Source organism: Lasioglossum baleicum, chromosome 15, assembly GCF_051020765.1.
Source record: "Lasioglossum baleicum chromosome 15, iyLasBale1, whole genome shotgun sequence".
NCBI lineage: Eukaryota > Metazoa > Arthropoda > Insecta > Hymenoptera > Halictidae > Lasioglossum > Lasioglossum baleicum.
In genome coordinates, this window is record NC_134943.1 from 9,616,313 (window position 1) to 9,633,363 (window position 17,051).

At 43.7% G+C, this 17,051-nt stretch overlaps 3 protein-coding genes across 3 annotated transcripts; all 3 read right to left on the bottom strand.

Annotated features, from left to right (window-relative positions):
* Positions 1-34: 34 nt before the first annotated feature.
* On the bottom strand, positions 35-1,652 carry Vps24 (vacuolar protein sorting 24). The gene is made up of 4 exons (XM_076438782.1): positions 1,310-1,652; positions 1,193-1,253; positions 686-1,080; positions 35-597 (listed from the first exon to the last, which is right to left on the bottom strand). Exons 1-4 carry the CDS (start codon positions 1,352-1,354, stop codon positions 436-438), a joined length of 663 nt encoding a protein of 220 aa, XP_076294897.1. The 5' UTR covers positions 1,355-1,652; the 3' UTR covers positions 35-435.
* Positions 1,653-1,833: 181 nt separating this feature from the next.
* Positions 1,834-7,091, bottom strand: LOC143216181 (uncharacterized). Its single transcript, XM_076439022.1, has 3 exons — positions 6,973-7,091; positions 3,459-5,727; positions 1,834-3,374 (listed from the first exon to the last, which is right to left on the bottom strand). The coding sequence occupies exons 1-3, from the start codon at positions 7,089-7,091 to the stop codon at positions 1,860-1,862; spliced, it is 3,903 nt and encodes a 1,300-aa protein (XP_076295137.1). The 3' UTR covers positions 1,834-1,859.
* On the bottom strand, positions 5,596-16,979 carry LOC143216182 (uncharacterized). Its single transcript, XM_076439023.1, has 11 exons — positions 16,051-16,979; positions 15,706-15,848; positions 14,042-14,215; positions 13,758-13,965; positions 13,557-13,681; positions 13,312-13,445; positions 12,979-13,244; positions 12,516-12,678; positions 9,622-12,456; positions 8,249-9,442; positions 5,596-8,160 (listed from the first exon to the last, which is right to left on the bottom strand). The coding sequence occupies exons 1-11, from the start codon at positions 16,230-16,232 to the stop codon at positions 7,729-7,731; spliced, it is 5,856 nt and encodes a 1,951-aa protein (XP_076295138.1). The 5' UTR covers positions 16,233-16,979; the 3' UTR covers positions 5,596-7,728.
* Between the last annotated feature and the right edge of the window lie 72 nt (positions 16,980-17,051).

Here is a 17,051-nt window from a genome sequence, read left to right on the forward strand (position 1 = left end):
TTTAAGTGATAGGTGTAAATCGAAGCAACGCCGATAACAATCGAAATCATGATTTATGTATCATACATATTAATACAAGAACTTGCAATTATAATTAAATTATGTGGTGTGTGTTCAAATATAATACAACTAAGAAGCCAGCTTCTCATCGCTTGTGTCGAGATACAACGGTGTTAGAAAGAGTTCACATAGATTATAAAAGCCGGATACGAAAACTGTACAGAGAAATTAAAATGTTTAGTTTCTTTTTATAATACTTCAACGTTCTTCTTTTTTGCTGATAGAATACAAAGCATTGATCAAACGTTTCTCAGAAATATGAAAATACGAGGCATTTATTCACTGAATGTGCATATTGCGTACGCGTGACCTCCGTTAGTGCGAGCCGATTTAACACGGAAAGTTAATGCTGATTAAATATTTACAATATTAGAGCTAACTACGTAAACTTTGCAGTCTCATTTTCATTTCTTCGAGCTCGTCGTCCGCTACTTCTCCTTCCTCTTCAGCAGATGTGGAGGCTACCACTGATCCTGGGTTTTCTGTGACCACTGCAGGTGCTGTACCTAACTGACCTGCTGTCACTTCCCATAAAATCTGAAAGAATTCGTTAAAACATTGCTCCATTATCAGATCGATACAATTGTCATCTATTTATATATATATATATATAAATAGAAATTACTTTGTCTACTTCCTCGTCCGCTTCGTCTTCCACGTCGTCAGCATCTTCGATAGAGTCCATAGTCTCATCTAACATTTCTTCTATGATACCAGCTTTCATCATTTCTTTGGATAATTCTCTCATCGTGGCAGCCACTTCTGGTACCCTGACCAGAGACTGCATTGCTTGCATCACCTCTGTGGACTTGGAAACAGAGCCAGCGACTCTTATTGTTGCCAATTGATTTTTCATTTGCAGGGACACAGAGTTTAGATGAGCTTTCGAGGTGTAGATTTTGTTGCAGGCTTTACGTGCACGTATGATTTCCTTGGCAAGTATTTTGCACACATCCTTGTCCCCTTTCTTTGCAGCGTCTTTCAGAGAACGTTTCACTTTCTCCTCTTCGCGTTGGATTGCTGTGTGCAAATATAATTATGCATAGTTTGTGCTGTTTAGGCTTTCGAGTGGAACTATAAATTTAGTTGTCGGTATCATACTCTGGTTTATTATTAATTTGGACTGACTCACCTCTAACCTGTCTGTCCAATTGATAACCCTCTTTCCTCAATTTGTGTGTCCATTCTTGTACCTGAAATAACAATCGGTATAACAAACATCGAGAATTTATGGTAATTCGTGTCTAACCATGTCCTTTGGGTTTTTATCCTGGGATTTTCCAAACAGGCCCATTTCCTCGTTATCTTGACAGAAATGTCAGATTATGTGCATTCGAGGCTCCTACCTGGCGAACATAACCAAACAATCTCGTCCATGAACTGAGATAAATAATACAGTAAACTGTTCGAGGTAACCATCAAGATTACGTCATTGTTAAATGATTCACTGATGTTCTTGAAAGATAGAAACCGATCACGATATCCATACAGATAAACGAATTAGATATAAATACGATGAAAGTTAGTCCGCACAATAAACTACCGACATTTTCATTCATTAGGTTTCATCAGTCAGATAGAGAGTGCGTCGATTTCCATTTCCATTTATGTGTTTATGTTTATATATATATATATACATATATATATGTATTCATTCTTAGAATTTCACAAGCCGAATAAACGATGCATTGTATTTATTAATTTATTTATTCCATCTCAATATTACACAGAGCAAACGCTCTCAATACCGTATAAAAAATATTAAATTACAAAACATTACAGAAGACCAAGGAGAAGATCTAGGCTCCAGCACTCAAGATCATGTCCCTCAACCAGTTCAGCACATCCGTAACAATCTCTACGCGTTTATTCACTTTCTCATCGATATTCCTCTCGTACCTATCCTTATCAAGTTTCTTATGTTTGTGTCTGCGATATCTACTATTAACGTCATCACTGCGCTCATAAGAATCATCCACCCCCATCTCTTCTGATTTCTCATTCTCCGCTACCCCGTGAACAGCTAATAAACTTCGCAAATTCGCATTGCCGGAGTCTCTGTTCCCAACATTTTTGGCCCCGTTTTTCTCGAGCTCATCGGTCTTCTCGGCGAAATTCCACGGAGCTTGCAGTTTCTGCAAGTTCAGAGACAGATTGTACCTCCTCGCGAAAGTTTCCACGGGCATCGAGATCTGCAAGCTGTCGTCAGCTGAATCGGGGTGATCCGAATCTACCGAACCGGCTGAAATCGATTCGCGTTTCGAGATTTTCTTCTTTCCCACGACCTCCTCTTCATCCCTCGGCTCTCTCCTCACCTTGCGGACAACGTTGCCTTCTAAAGGCACGCAGCAGGGGCAATACATGTTCAGCATGTGCTCGCACACCTTCCTGGAGATTGATAGCGCGTAGGAGCCGTTGCTCAACCTCCTGATCTCCAAGGGCAACTTCACACCATCCCCTACGTAGAAAAGCTCGGAGTTCTGAAGACTCTCTATGTCGTCGGAATAGGTGTTCTTCGTCACGTGTATTTTCCCCAGGTACGCGTTATCGGGCGAAGCTTCCTCTAGCGTGAAAGGTGTTCTTGGGAAGACACTTTCTAGATCCTCTTCTGGGCCCGAAGGTTTATCTGTAATTCTTCTGCCAGGAGAAATTTCACACGGATTTTTAGTGACTGATTCTTGCCTCCTTCCTCCTAGGTTTTCTGGGTTTAATACATTAGTACTTGCTATATTTGCTGGTGAACCTGTTTTTGGAGAAGGTTGCTGGGTTGCTGAAGATGTTGATGATAGTCCGGGGTATTTCGTGATCCTGGGATTATTTGTGGCACCGACGAAATTGCTAGGAGACTCTGTCATGGATGAAATGGTAGGAACAGCATCATCTGTGAATAAGTTCGGACCTGTTGGTGTTTTCGACTTTTCTTCTATATCTCCTCCTTCCTGATCAAACGATGTTCCTTTCTGGCCCGTAATGTCACCTGGCAGCTCTGTTCCAACTGTTGATCCAACTGTTGAGTCTGTGTATCCATCTGTGGAGCTTCCCAGAAGACCATCTTGGGTCGACGTTGACCCAGACTCGGTTACACCAGCTGAATTTTTAGCAATTTCCAAGAATGTATCCATATCGATATCCTCAAGATCGTTCGTCTGTGTTTGTCCTGTATTTTCATCAGCTGTGGTGGTTTCTACATTCTCCAGATCCATCAGATTCAGTTCATTGTCGAGGACACTCTGGATCAAATCACTGCTCGAGTTCTGGAACGTGTTGTGGACGCTTTGGACGATCATGTTCTGAACAACAGGATGCTTAGCAGCCTGCAAGTAAGAACAAATTCAATGTATAAGAATGTGTCTATACACCGACAAGGTCTAAAACAAATTTCTAAATTAAATCCGTACCTCCAAACCAACCGCAGGATCCCTGAGCAGACTCTTAACAGAAGCCCTCATCCTGTCGTCATCACCAGAATCCTCATCCTCATTCTTCAGCGTCGGCTCTACTGTGACGTAGCTGGATACCCATTTTCCATCTTTAAACTGTCTTTCCTTCACGGTGTTCGGCGGCAGTTCTGTCTTCGTCGAGGGTGCAGCAGCCAACGAATGACGCAAATTATTCCTGATGACACTGGTCGGCCATTCTCCGTCGAATTTGCTCCTCGGCAAGCCGGTCACCGTCGCCAGCATATTCTTCACCTTGTCCAGAACCGTGCGCTCCACCGCTGGCAACGACAAAATGCCCTTTAAGTTCGGAACGTCTACGATCTCCTTCAGTAAATCATCTCTGGCAGAACCTAACATCTCCTGGCCCATGTCGCCGTCGTTCTCAGCCGCGAAGTTATTAATTACCGTCTTAATCGACTTCTCCAGCAGCGAATTGTCACAGAAGGGCAACGTTTGCTCCGGAATTTCTGCAGGATTCCCCGCTCCAACAGTCTCCCTCTCATTTACCAAATCCTCGTTATTCCTTGAAGAAGGAGTAACATCGGCGTTCATTGAAGAATCGTTAGTCGGAGGTTCCTGGCTTGTAGCCTTGTCCAAATTCAATGGGTTCTCTGAGTAATGTCCAGAAGATTCTCCGGGAATAACGCTGTGATTGATATTCCCGTCGTCCGACATTGACGCTGGGTCGGCCGAGGAAGACTCGGGATCATCGTTACGCTTGTCGTTGACCACTGGTACTCGTGGATTTTTGTTCAGAGCATCAGGATCAGAGTTTACTGGATTCTTGTTTGGAGTATCAGTCGAAGGCTCCCGGGGCAAAGGATTGCTCTGTTCTAGCGTAGGCTTTTCAGTGTTTGCTGAATCATCATCCAAACTGTCTTCTATCAAGGACACTTCCTGTGGCAAAGGATTGCTCTTTCCTACCGTAGCATCGTCTCCGTCCACTGAATCATTCTTAGTTGGGTTATCGATTGAAGGCTCTTTCTGCAGTGAAGGATTACTGTTCCCTAGCACAATATTTTTGTTATCTACTACTAAATCATCCTCCAAAGGATTCTCAGTAAAACCATCCAAAGAACTCTCCAAGTCAGTCTTCTCTTCTACAGATCCACTGGTAGTGTATAACCCATATTCATCATCCCCTAAGCGTCCACCATAAGCCTCCGTTGTAGAATGAATCTCCTCTTCAACATCCGAGTAATCCTCCGTCCCACTTCCGGTTCCGTGTTCGTTCCTTGGGCCAGCAGTTCCCACAAGATTACTATTATCTTTCGCGACATTTTCTGGCTTCTTAGGAGAATTTGTCACAGATTGTAAATTATAGTTAGCGTCTCCGGCCGTCTTCCTCTGTCCACTCGGGTCTCCATTGGCCTTGACCGGTTTCGATGACGCTGCGGGAATTTTTTGTCGATTGGCAGAATGGTTGGGAGGACACCGTTGCCCAACACTTTGTTGATTACGATAAGCCCCAGGCGTTTGTTGCCCAACTATCGAATCATGTTTGCCGATCGGACTGATCGGCACTCTAATCCTCGTCGGACTTTGGCCTTGATTCGGTAGCAGCGACGAAGGATCGACCTGATAAATGTAGAGCAAGTAAGGTAGTCTTCCGGGATTTCGAGAAATCGGATTCATCTGCCTTGGAAGCAGGTTCGGAAAATATTGATGAAAACCGTCGGACAAGTATGGCTGATGGAAGTACAGAGGATTTTGCCGCAGTTGACTCTCGCCAGGGAGCATCTGCTTGTTATCGGTTCTCCTTTCGGGCTTATTCCCCCTCGTCTGTCCGGGTTGAGACTGTCCGTTCTTCCGCAGAAGAGGATTATTTTTCTTTCGGCAATAGCAAATGTAGTCGTCGTCTTCAATTATCCTGGTTCTGTCTGGAGAGTGATTTGGGGTCGCGCCTAAATTGTAGTCCTCTGACTTCAGCTTCTCCCGTAAGCTTCTGGCGATAGCCAATCGATGCTCCTCTGCTGGGTCCGGTTTTACTGCCGAGTTTGGAGTCTTTAGAGAGACTAATTGGGATCGAGGATCTTTCTGAAGCAGGGATTTACAGCGCTTAGTTTTCTGGCTCCTGCGGGATGAACAGTCTGGGTCTTCGATTCTGCGGGTGTTTGTTTCATCGTTCGATGGTGGCAGGGTTAGCAGACTGTTTTTGGGGCTGAGGTTCCCTGCGGAAGTCTCTGGGACTACTGCAGAGTCGACGGGGACTGGCACGATGCTGCGAAGAGAGAACGGTTAGTTCATATTAGTTCATAAAATTCGCTGTTTAATTATAATCTATCAGACTTTCAATGAAATTCATCCAAATCATTGATTTAAATTTCGGCACAGATTAATCGCGATCTCAAGAAGCGAACGTCACAGGGGGAAGATTGCAAAGTTGCATATCTGAGAACTGGGCCAGAAGACGATCAAGGGCTCTGCGGCAGTAAGTAATCTCTCACGAGGAAGAAGAAGAGAAAATAATGAAATTTCATTCTCGATAGAGCCCGGCCGAGGCACGGTCGGTTCGCGTGTGCGAACGTTGGACGAGGAAACGCGAAATTCCTCTGCTTGTGAACGCGAAATGCTTTTTTTCCGCCGGCGGCGATCGTGTCCCCGAGTTTTCGAGAATGTAATTGAAGGCGGCTGACGCGGAACACGGTTGCGCCAACCTTTCGCCTTCGCTTACTCTTCTTTTCTTCACGACGGACGACTAACATACTTTCCGCGTCTGCAATCCAGCGGACTGGCCCCTTAATCCGAAAATCGTCCGAGAGGGAAGCTCGTTTGAAAAATTGAAAGAATGTTCCGATGTACTCGACGGGAAGCCAGATAAATGGTACCGGATAAGGAGAATTTATGGCCGAGTGCTGGATCGTGCGACCCTCACACATACACACGTACGTTCTCAAGGTATAGAGCCTCGAGGAAATTTGTTGAATTGTCCCTTGTAAATATGATGGTCGCGTCCGAGATCGGGCGAGCGTATGGCCCGTCGTTACTCGGCCTCCGAAAAACCTAATCTCGCATCTTTATGGCTCGACTCGCTTTCAACCCTTAAGTGGACTCTATTTTTGATGTAGAGCTAATTTATTTAATACTTTGGTTTCATTCCGCAATTTTTATTTCATCTATCCTTTGCCTTATAATATTTACGACCTTCCACGAAAGAAAGCGACTTTGTTAGCATAATATCGACTGGCAAATGACAATCAATTTTCCTCCGCACCATTAGGAACATAATGAATCGATAAAAGAGTGCCAGTAAATTTTCAAACAATATTATCAAGACCCATTAAAGACTGATCGAACTTCGATAAAATTCACTGCTTGAGTATCACCCCATACTCAACAAACTACTAAAATTTTCTTTATTAAAGAACTACTCCTTTGTTCAATATCTGATTAGCCGAGCTCCTCTCCAGAATAAAAATGAAACCAACTGATCTGCATAATTGCGCCGTCGAATATTAATTGCAAAAATTACCTTGCACTCGCTGCTGCATTTTCGTCGTTCCCTCCAATACTCTTGCAGTTGCTGGTCGCAACAAGCGTCAGGAGGATCGAGCAAATGATCACAGACCGATCCATAACGGTCACGAACATCACTCGTATGGTTCACAGCGCGATTAGTTTCCCTCGTTCAGCAGGAAACGATCAGAATTGTCCTCTTCGAAGCGAACTGTATCGAGATCGATCGACGACTGTCCGATCTGAGGCTCGACGCATATATTCGACAGAGTTGCATGCATGTTTTATTGTTTTGATGTTCCTCCGATTGTGAAATCCTCGTTGTCAGGCGTCGATCGTGTCGCAATAAAAATTATCTTGTTATAATACACGTGCATTATCTGGTGATATACATTTCGATATGTAGGACACGAAACATTGTCGCGCGTAATAATTCTTAATCTCTGTCTAATTAAACTGCATTCTTCATATTTGATATACTGACTGTACGTTCCCATACGTTGTATACTGTTCGATAAATTTACGTTCGGGAGAGGATTGGATTTTGTATCGTACTCATTTTTAAATAGATCTTCGTTTTATTTCACGGTTACAAAAAGTACACAAATTAAAAAATACTCGTATCTTTCTTTGTAGAATGTTGGCGTATAAATAGTGATAAGTGGACAAATATGTTCTGGTCGAATTAGGTATACAAATTAATTCGTGGCCCTTACAATAAATAGTTCTAACTTTATTTGAAATCCAACCTAAAAAGGTAATATTAAATCAATTATCCCCGTAGAACGTGCGCGATTCCAGCAAGCATCATAAAGAACTTCTTCGCGTTCCTGATGGCAGAATGAAAAGCATAGCCAGTGATACCGGTCGATTTATCATCGACTTGTAGATCCTCTGCGCTCGTGGTCTCGTCGAATCTGGTCTCTAGATCGTCGAATAATTGTTCCACAGTGCCAGTCAGGTTCTCAGCTTTTCGCAAACTGTCGACCACGACGTTCTCCACCTTAGGTATGCTGCCCTCGATGAGCGATGGCAGATCCTCTTTGCCACCTTTCCTCAGATTCTTCTTCAGTGTCAGATAATTGAACAGGCTACCTGCTGCAGAATACTTTTTCGGTGGCACCTTCTTGGCTATCATAGCTTCTACTTCATCTGTGCCACTATCAACTGGAAGTTCTGTCGTTGAGGTTTCTAGATACTGTACCTGGGAAAGTAAAATTAAAATTATTACAACAGTGATTTGACTGCGGACCTTTATGCAAAATAAAAATGTTCTACTATAATTTTCGTACCTCTTTATTTTCTTTTTCTAAATCCACCGTCTCTCTCCTCGGTCTAGTCAATCTTCTGGACCAAGGTAGTACCATGAACAGTCCAGACTGATCAGGAAGCAACATCCGCTGCAAATCCATCCTCTCCCCACTGTCCTCCGCCTCGCTCCCATAATATTCCTGATCAGATACATTCTCATAATCCAAATTTTCTTCATTCGAATGACCTTCCTCCCGCTCAGCATGATCTTCCGAAATTTGACTCAATTTCGAAGAATCAAGGAAGTCAACACGTTCCGGGGAAATTCTTCTTCTGGAACTCGATTCTCTAATGGGCACCGCTTTGTAATATTCATTCTCCTTGACTATCTTGAAGATCCCTGCTGAATCATCTTCAGAACTCTCTTGCGAGTTCTCCTTGAGGCACACATAATTGTCTCTGCCAGATTTCTTGATCTCTCGTGGCTGTTTTCTTGTCAAACGCGAAGAATCTTCAAAATAGTCGCCCGTGTCTCTGCGATTTCGGATATTCACCGACTCGGAGGAATCTTCCTGCTCATCTTTGTGACTTTCTTCAGCATCTGTCTTCTTTAGCAACTCTTCCTTGGATACGTCAACCTCATCTTCACCCTCTAAGCTCTCTGAATTCTGGTCAACTTCGTCCAGTGTAGCTTCCACAGTTGGTTTATTCCGTATGGAACGCATGCTGTTCTGCTTTCCCTTAACACCATTCTCTTCAGACAAAATCTTGAACAGTTCGCCAGCAGATGGTAAATCTAGAGCTTTGACCAAAACATTCGCCAATCCTCCACTGCCCTGCTCTTCATCATAGGCCTCTGAAGAGTCAGGGTTTTCAATCTTGCCTTCGCGTTTCTGGTGCGCAGCCTGACGAACGCGTTGAGTTCTATATTGAATCGGCACCCATGATAGATCGTAATTCGCGAGTCTGGATCTTTCAGGGTATCTGAGTTTCGATGGCGGTCTGTATAACTGCAAAGTGGGCTCTCCTCCTCTGTATGTCGAAGGATCGATCATGTATATCTCTCTGTTACCTCGTAGCTCTTCTGAGTCCTCATCTGAACCCGCGATTTCCTCGTTGGAGTCGTCTAGGATCTCCAGATTGTCTAGTTGTGGTCTGTATCTTTGTAGATCGTAGAGATCATCGCTGCTGACGAAGTATGGGTAAGGCAGCGTCTGGGGATACTGGTGGTTGTGTTTAAGTTAGTGTTTATTGTGGAAACTATTTTTTAAAAGCTGTAGCCTTCGAGAGCCATATAGTCTTAATTTTAGTGGGTTGGATTTCCCCCCTGTCTAGTTAGGTTTACCCTCTACTCGATATTTAACTAAATTTTCCTGGCCAACAATTCTATCAATGAATGTAGATCAAATCAAACATCAATTACCTGCATACTCATCTTTTCTTCCTCTACTTCGTCCGGATAATAGAAAAATCGTGGGTCCTCCAGGCTCTCCACCAAAGCGTAATAAGACTGACGATTCCTGCTACCATCACCGTAACGTCGTCCCCTAACACCCTTCTGCAGCACGTTCTCCAGGCTAATAATCCTATCCTGCATCTCCCGAGGATTAGAATGCTCCAGGATCCCGGAATCTCGAAAGAGTCGACGATCCCTCGGCCTCACGACTCTTTCACGAACCTTGCGAGGCTTCTCGACCTCCGTCACAGATAAATCCTCCTTATCATCCACTTTTTCATTTGATCTTCCCTCCCTCTTTGCCTCGTACATCATCATATACTTTAATTGATCACGATCCATCGCGTCTCTTAGATCCTCTGCACCCTTGATCGCCTGCGAAACTTCTCTCCTCTCGACTTTACGCTCCTCTTCATCATCCTCTTCGGGACTCTTCTTCTGGAACTGCTTCAGTAATTTTTGTCGACCTTCTTTCAATTTATTCTTTAGTTTCTCTGTTTGATCCAGTTTCTGAGGTGCCTGAAGCTTCGCAGCAGAGCCTACTCTAGCAGATTCTTCCATTCTTCTCCTTTTCCTTTCCTCTGCAGCCTCCTTCAAGGCCAACATAGTTCTAGCACGCTCCATCACCTTCATCATCCTCTTTTGATTGCTAATGGGGTTCCTTAATCTCGTTTTAATCGGTCTGCCACCTCTCGGCTCACCAATCTTAATATTTTCGGGTCCTTCTTCAGTGTTCGCAGCTGTCTCCATGTCAGCTTGCCTCTTCGAGCCTCCTCTGGCCACCTTGTTCTCTTCATGGTCCTTTTCGGGACTCTCCGTGATGTCTTCTTCGTATAAGGCCACCGGATCCAACGTTGCGTCGATAATGTCTGTCCCGGAGGCCTCTTCAGCCTCCGTGGCTTTCTCAACGGTGTGGGAAGAAAAATCCTCCTCATGGCTCGCAGCACTGCCCTGATGATCCCCGTGATTATGAACCTCTTTCTCCTCTTCTTCAGTCCTCCCTTCTTCGAGAAAAAATTGTTGCCCCTCCCTGCGAACTGGTTTTGACGACTCCAAATTGTCATCTTCTTCAGGGCTCAACACCATTGAGGAGTCTGTCGTCACTGTATCGTCGACTTGGAAAACTTCTGGGTAATCTGGAGACTCAGTTTGATCATCCAAAGAGGTACCAATTTGAGTCACTTGACTCACAACAGTTTCAGGTTCACTCAAATCCTCCTGAATTATGAAATCCTGCGATCCTGCGTCTCTTTGCATCTTCCAGCTTGAAGGCTCCATCTGCAGGATCGCCATAGGTTCATCCCTCAGCTCTGAGAACACCTCCACCTCCTCAGGAACAGCCTCAGCATCGCTAGCAAGCGCATCTTGCTCCGAAATGATCTCCACGTTATCTCCAGCCTCATCAAAATTAACAACATCTCTCTTTTCTCTGCAGGTACACGAATCAGAGTCTCTGATGACCCTGCAGTTGCAGTCCTTGGAATTAGCATCGTCCTCCTTGATCATCTCTTGATCTAAAATGGACATTTCTTGACCTAAATCCATCCCCTTTCTCTTTAATCTTCTCACTCCTCGATCGTCACTGTCCAATAAAAATTCAGCAGGCTTGTAGTCCAAGGTTTTCTGTCTTCCATTAGCAAACTCTCTGGGGACAGCTGATAATTGAGAACCTACAATTCTAGCACCTTGTTTATCATCTCTACCATCAAAGTTTCTTGGTAGACTAGCCTCATAGTACCCAGTCAACCTGCTTAGACCATTCCTACCAGCTTGAACTCTCAAATCCTCATGTCTCAACGCATCATCGCTCCTCCGACCACCATAATCCGCATCCTCAGCTTCCCAGAGCTCCCCAGGGTTCACTCCATCTCTTATCTCACTAGTATAGTACTCTCTAGGCTCGTAGAAGCCATAGTCACCACCGTAGTCCATCCAAGAGTCCCCAAGATCTCGAGAATTCACATAATCCTGCACGGGATCACGCCCTCTGCTGATTTCACTCTTTCTGCCATCCCCATAGTTCTGATAGTCTCCAGTATCACAAAAGACGTCTCCCTGAGGGAATCCTTCTACAGGATCAGTCTTGAAGAATCCATAAAAGGTGTTCTCCCCACTTTCACTCGTCGGAGCAAATATTTTTGGCCGAATCTCGTCTACAAAGTGTTCTTGCATCTTCTGACTGCTCCTGCGACCTTTCACGCCCTGCCTAGATCCTCGTTTCAACACATCCTCCTCATCTGTCAAGAACTCATCGAACAGTTCTCTTCTAGCCCTCTTCGTCCTTGGAACGCTAGTAACGTCCAGCGCCAGAAAAGGAACGCGAGTCAGCAAAAGGCCCAGAGCTCTCAGAGCTTCTTTCGCAGCTCCGCTAGACCTCGCGTGCTCCACTCTCGAGATCAAGGGTCTAGACTTCTCCAGGATCTCATGGATCGCACGTTTTACTGTTGATCTAGTCCTGTCCGAACTGGCCAGCTTTTCCAGCATGGATATTCGGTTCTTGTACTCTTGCAGCAGACCTTCCGTGTCTGAGTCTGGGGCCTCGGTTGTTGCTGGTCTCTGGAACCTGTTGCTGTGTCTTCTGTGCTCTCTGCCGTTCTTCGGCTTCCTCTGGAACCTTTCAAAGAGTTCTTCATCTTGGATGGACCTGGTTACGTGGGTTTTTATTTGTTGGTTCTCGCCTGTGCTTTGGAGGTTGGGCTCCTGGCAAGATTTTACCTTGAAGGTGTCGAAGAAGGTGATATATTTTATATTGATATAAAACATTATAAGGAATTCACTTTGTTTATTTAGATTTCATTCAGTTATCGAAATAGAAATATTCCAATTTTCTACACGGTGCAAGAGGGTTAAAAATAAAAGGTTCTACATACTTTGAAGTCGGGAAGGACCCAGAATCCGATGCTAGCCGAGGGCAAGCTGATTCCCAGTCCCTCTGGATTGCTCGAGATGATTGGTTTCATCTCGGGAACCTCGTCGTTTAATAGGGCCAGCGTTTCATTGTTCAGTAGAATGCTCCTGCAGGATCGATCCCGATGAAATTAAAAAGAAAATGAAGTAGGTGGAAGAGCAAACGAAAATAGAATATTGAATTCCGCGTCTGAAGGGAGAGTAGCCTAAATTGTTCCCTCGTCTACGTAGAAATCTCCATATATCTTCAGCAACAAAAATACTCGCACTACTATTAATAATGTCAATTAATTATGAACTTTCCCTCGACTTAGCTGTGTATCTTAGGATTAAAATTTTACAATTTGTGTAATAAGTTATGGAATGACTTATGGACAATTTCATGGAGTATCTTATTATTTAACTCACTCAGAAAACATCCTATTCGTGGCCTCAAAGCCAGGTGATAGAAGATACTCGTGAAGAGTCGTGATTCGAGTATTCTTTAATCGGATCTCGACGTCTTCAGGATTGAAGTTGATTCCAAAAATCGTAATAGATCCAGGCTGGTATCTGTCTGATGATTTCGTACATTGATAGTAGATATACACGTGATTTTCCTCATCAGTGTCGACAGTTCCATCGAACACTTGACGCCCGACGAGAGTTTTATGGAGCAAGGACACCCAGTAATCCTGAGACAGAGCAATCGTCATCGATTTTGCGGATTCGTGATTATGTGATGCATTGTCGACGACTTACTGGACTCGGTTGAGTCAGATCCTCAGGTTGCCTCATTATCACGTCTACTTTTGATCTTGCTGCGTTGCCTAATCGTCTTGTTGTGATCAGGGCGCCGAGGTAGAGACTCTTATACTCTTCTGGTTTCGATTCGGCTTTTGGGAAAATTCAAATTTTACTTTATAACATTTTGATGCTCTGTTCAACGTTACAATACATTTAATTCAATATCTTATTAGGAAGCACATTTATAATCAGTATTTTACCAATCCACAGTGGTCGATTTTCCATAAATCGCCCTATGACCTTGTAAAGATCCTCTCTATCTTCCTCTAGATCATCTGGTTGTACCAGAACTCCATCATTATACGAAGTGATAGAATCGAACTCCCTAGAGCAATCAGAATCGTTTAACAAACCGTAAAGAAAGTCGATTACCAATGGAATAGAATAATTAACAAATTTACGGGTGCCAAGTAACAGCTGATAGAGCATTTCCAGCATTATTGAAATAATCCTGAAGGTACTGTCTTTCCTTCTTCGTTTTATAAGCCACAATGTCTGGTCCAACAATCATGCTGTTCGTGTATCTGGGAAATGCGTTCAGAGTTTGTCTCAAATTTACCAATCGTTTTCCTAGATCTGCAGCTGTTGCATTGCATCTGATTTGGCATTCTGAAATATTTTTTTTCTTCTAAATAGCCTCCTTTTATTAAAATTTAACAATTCCAATTCTACGAATTTGTGGTACCGTATCCTAGCTGCCAGCTCGCGTTGAAACCCATCTGATCGCTGAAGGAAACGATCTCCTCAGCTTCCTCAGAATTCTGTTCTTGTCCTCTCGCAGGTTTCTCAGCCGAAATACAAGCAATCACATCCAACCCGGCTTTCTCCGCCCACTGGTACGCCAACGCCCACTCGGATTCTGCGATCACGAATTAGATATCTGGATCTCGATCAAGTTACAAATTCCCACGAGTATCAGCGAAAAGAAAGAAATTTCCCAGAGTTTTCAGTCCTCGATTTTAAAATGATTCAGAGCAGTTTGCGAGGGTGGAAATAATTCTTGAAGTTAGACAAATAAGAATGTGATGATTGAATTTCTCAGTAATATTCAGCAATTTCACGAATTTCTACCTCGACGAACTTTCACAGCAAGCTCCATTTAGCCACAGTAATTATTTCCACGAATGATAAATAAATAAATGGCTTTGAGTCGTTTGTAGATGATCTAGGAAATGTCTGGCGGTACAAAGAATGAATAAACATCGCTTTCTGCCTTCGGAGTCAGTAAGGATTCTTTTCAAAGAGAGATTACAAGCATTCGCAGTCTGATGTCGCGGTGACAACGTCGCTATCTGTAACGCGCACAATAGGACGTAACATTCGTAAAGAGCTTAAAGAGTAGGAAAGTAAGAGCAAAGAGCGGGCGTACAACACGATACAATCGAAACAAAAAGCCAGATGAAAAATATAAATTAATTAGCACACGGACGAGGTAGTACGGAATGCTGAAGACAATGGCAGCTCGCAAGAACGATTCTCTGCGAATAAACGTCGTTATTAGGGGTGACCCAGATAGAGTTTAACATGAATAAACGAGAAAAAATGTGAAACGGTGAATAGGTTCGAAAAAGAATTAAATGACGCGACGTGGTCTTTATCACAGAGACCGTCGTGAGTTTTCAGAACCGTTTTTCCGAAAGAAATATTTTTCCTGACGGGTTGCAGTGTAATTCTTTAAGGAGCTAGACCGTTGAAGTAAGACGTTTGTTTAGTCAACGATAGCATCGCCGGTTTAGCATAGCAGTAGAACAAAAAAATACTGTAGTACTCTTCGAAGTATACGCAACAAGATCTCCGTAAGAAGTTTTTCGATTCACCCATGCGTTTCTTCAGAAAAAATTCGCGAAGGTGCCCGTTATTTTTAGGACTCGAGAATTGAGACATTCAAGTGTGCAAAACGCGGACAGCGATAGCGTCGGCGAACAATTTCCGCGGCGGCTTCCGAAATGGTGAATCGGCCGGCCATTATGTCGGTTAATTAAAGCGATGTAACGATGTAATGGTGTAACTGCGGACAAAGGCGGCGCGGCACGCGTCTGCTCGCTGCGGAGTCGCATTAAAGCGGAAACGGGTCGGCTCCTCGGCCAATTTCGCGGCCGATGCAGAACCGTGCGAATTAACTAGCGCACAATGGTTCACGCAAGAGTGCTCGAGAGCTGTCGGGGAAATGCGAGCTGCTAACGGTCCGTCATGAGAGACAGAATAGTTAGGTTCGTGCCCGTATCTGGGCTCTTCGCGATTGTCCACCGTGTGTTTCAGAATGTGGCTTGATAACGTCTTGATTATTCGCGTTAATCATCTGCGACGTTAGTAGAGTGGATTTTTCTTACTCTTGTTCAGCAGGCTTACCAGAGATCAAATGGTCACGATTGATATCGTTGTCTGGAGGATTTTCGCTGCCAGATTGGTAGAGAGTACCACGAGGTCCTCCAAGACGAACGTATGCCGGTGTCAGAGCATGAGCTAGACGTATGCTTCTTTCAAAGTCGCTGCTGTAATAATTGTAGAAACGAAATTTGAAAAACTAAACGAATTGTTGATTTACATTAAGCCCAATAAGGGAATCTCAAAGACGTTGATTTAAAAAATATGTAAAAGATCCAGCTATGACTGTCATAAAATCGATAGAAGCTTCCTCCGTGTCCACGAATCGATATCAAATTAATTAAACGTATAGATTAATATTGCACATACCTGAGAGCTGCGCCACGCACCAAAGCCGCAGGATCGATCGCCAGACTAAGAAACTTCTCGTCGGTCACAGCGACGGGTTTCTCAAGATCGATATCGATCGTCAGTTCCTTGGCAAAGATCGACCGGATCGCGAATATTTGCAAGAGAAGCCAAAGCAAAATACCGTGCTTGGAACGCGCCATTCTATCGTCTTTTTATTTATCTTAAACGCAATCTCGTCGGTTGCCGACAATTCCCATCTCACGATCGAGGGGACAATCGAAGCACTGGATCCTGGATCGTATCGCGGGGAACGTTTTCTTCGTACTGAGGGACGCGATTATTGGGGAAAAATAAAATGCCCGACACACGAACATCCACAGACTTTTCGTGTGCCGGTTTCGACATTGTTAAATCGTTGCGTAAAGGATCGCGATTTGCACGCACAGCGAAACGATCTTCGATTCGTTGACCTCGTGCCTTACAATATCGAATTACCAAGCAAGAAGTCCAAGCCGAATTTCGTTCAATCACGTTATGCATTTTTCTACCAGACCGTGCTGTGTATTTTTTTTACTCTCCATTGTTGGTTTCCTCGTGGTGTCTTCTATTTCTAATGCAGTTCGAGTTTCATTTTTATTCTGCTTCTCTGCGCTGCAATTTGTATTCATTTTATTTACGTTTCGCCCTGGTCTCTCTATTTTTCTTCCTTTTTCGGGAACAGGATACGAATTTTTATACTGCGTTTAAATATTAATTAGGCTGAGGATCTTTATGCATTTTTGTCCACTGTTTTTCACACTGGCTCCCTCTCTTTAATGCAGTTTCGACTTTTATTTCTACTCTGCTCACATGTACTACAATTTTTATGCATTTTGTTCAGGTTTTATTCTAGTCTTGCTGTTCTTCTTTTTCAGGGGCCAGGTAGGAATTTTTATTTGCGCATTTTTGGTACCTACGAACTTGCAAAATATTCTATCTCATAATTTTTATGAGATAGGAGACAAACATGGGAAACTGCA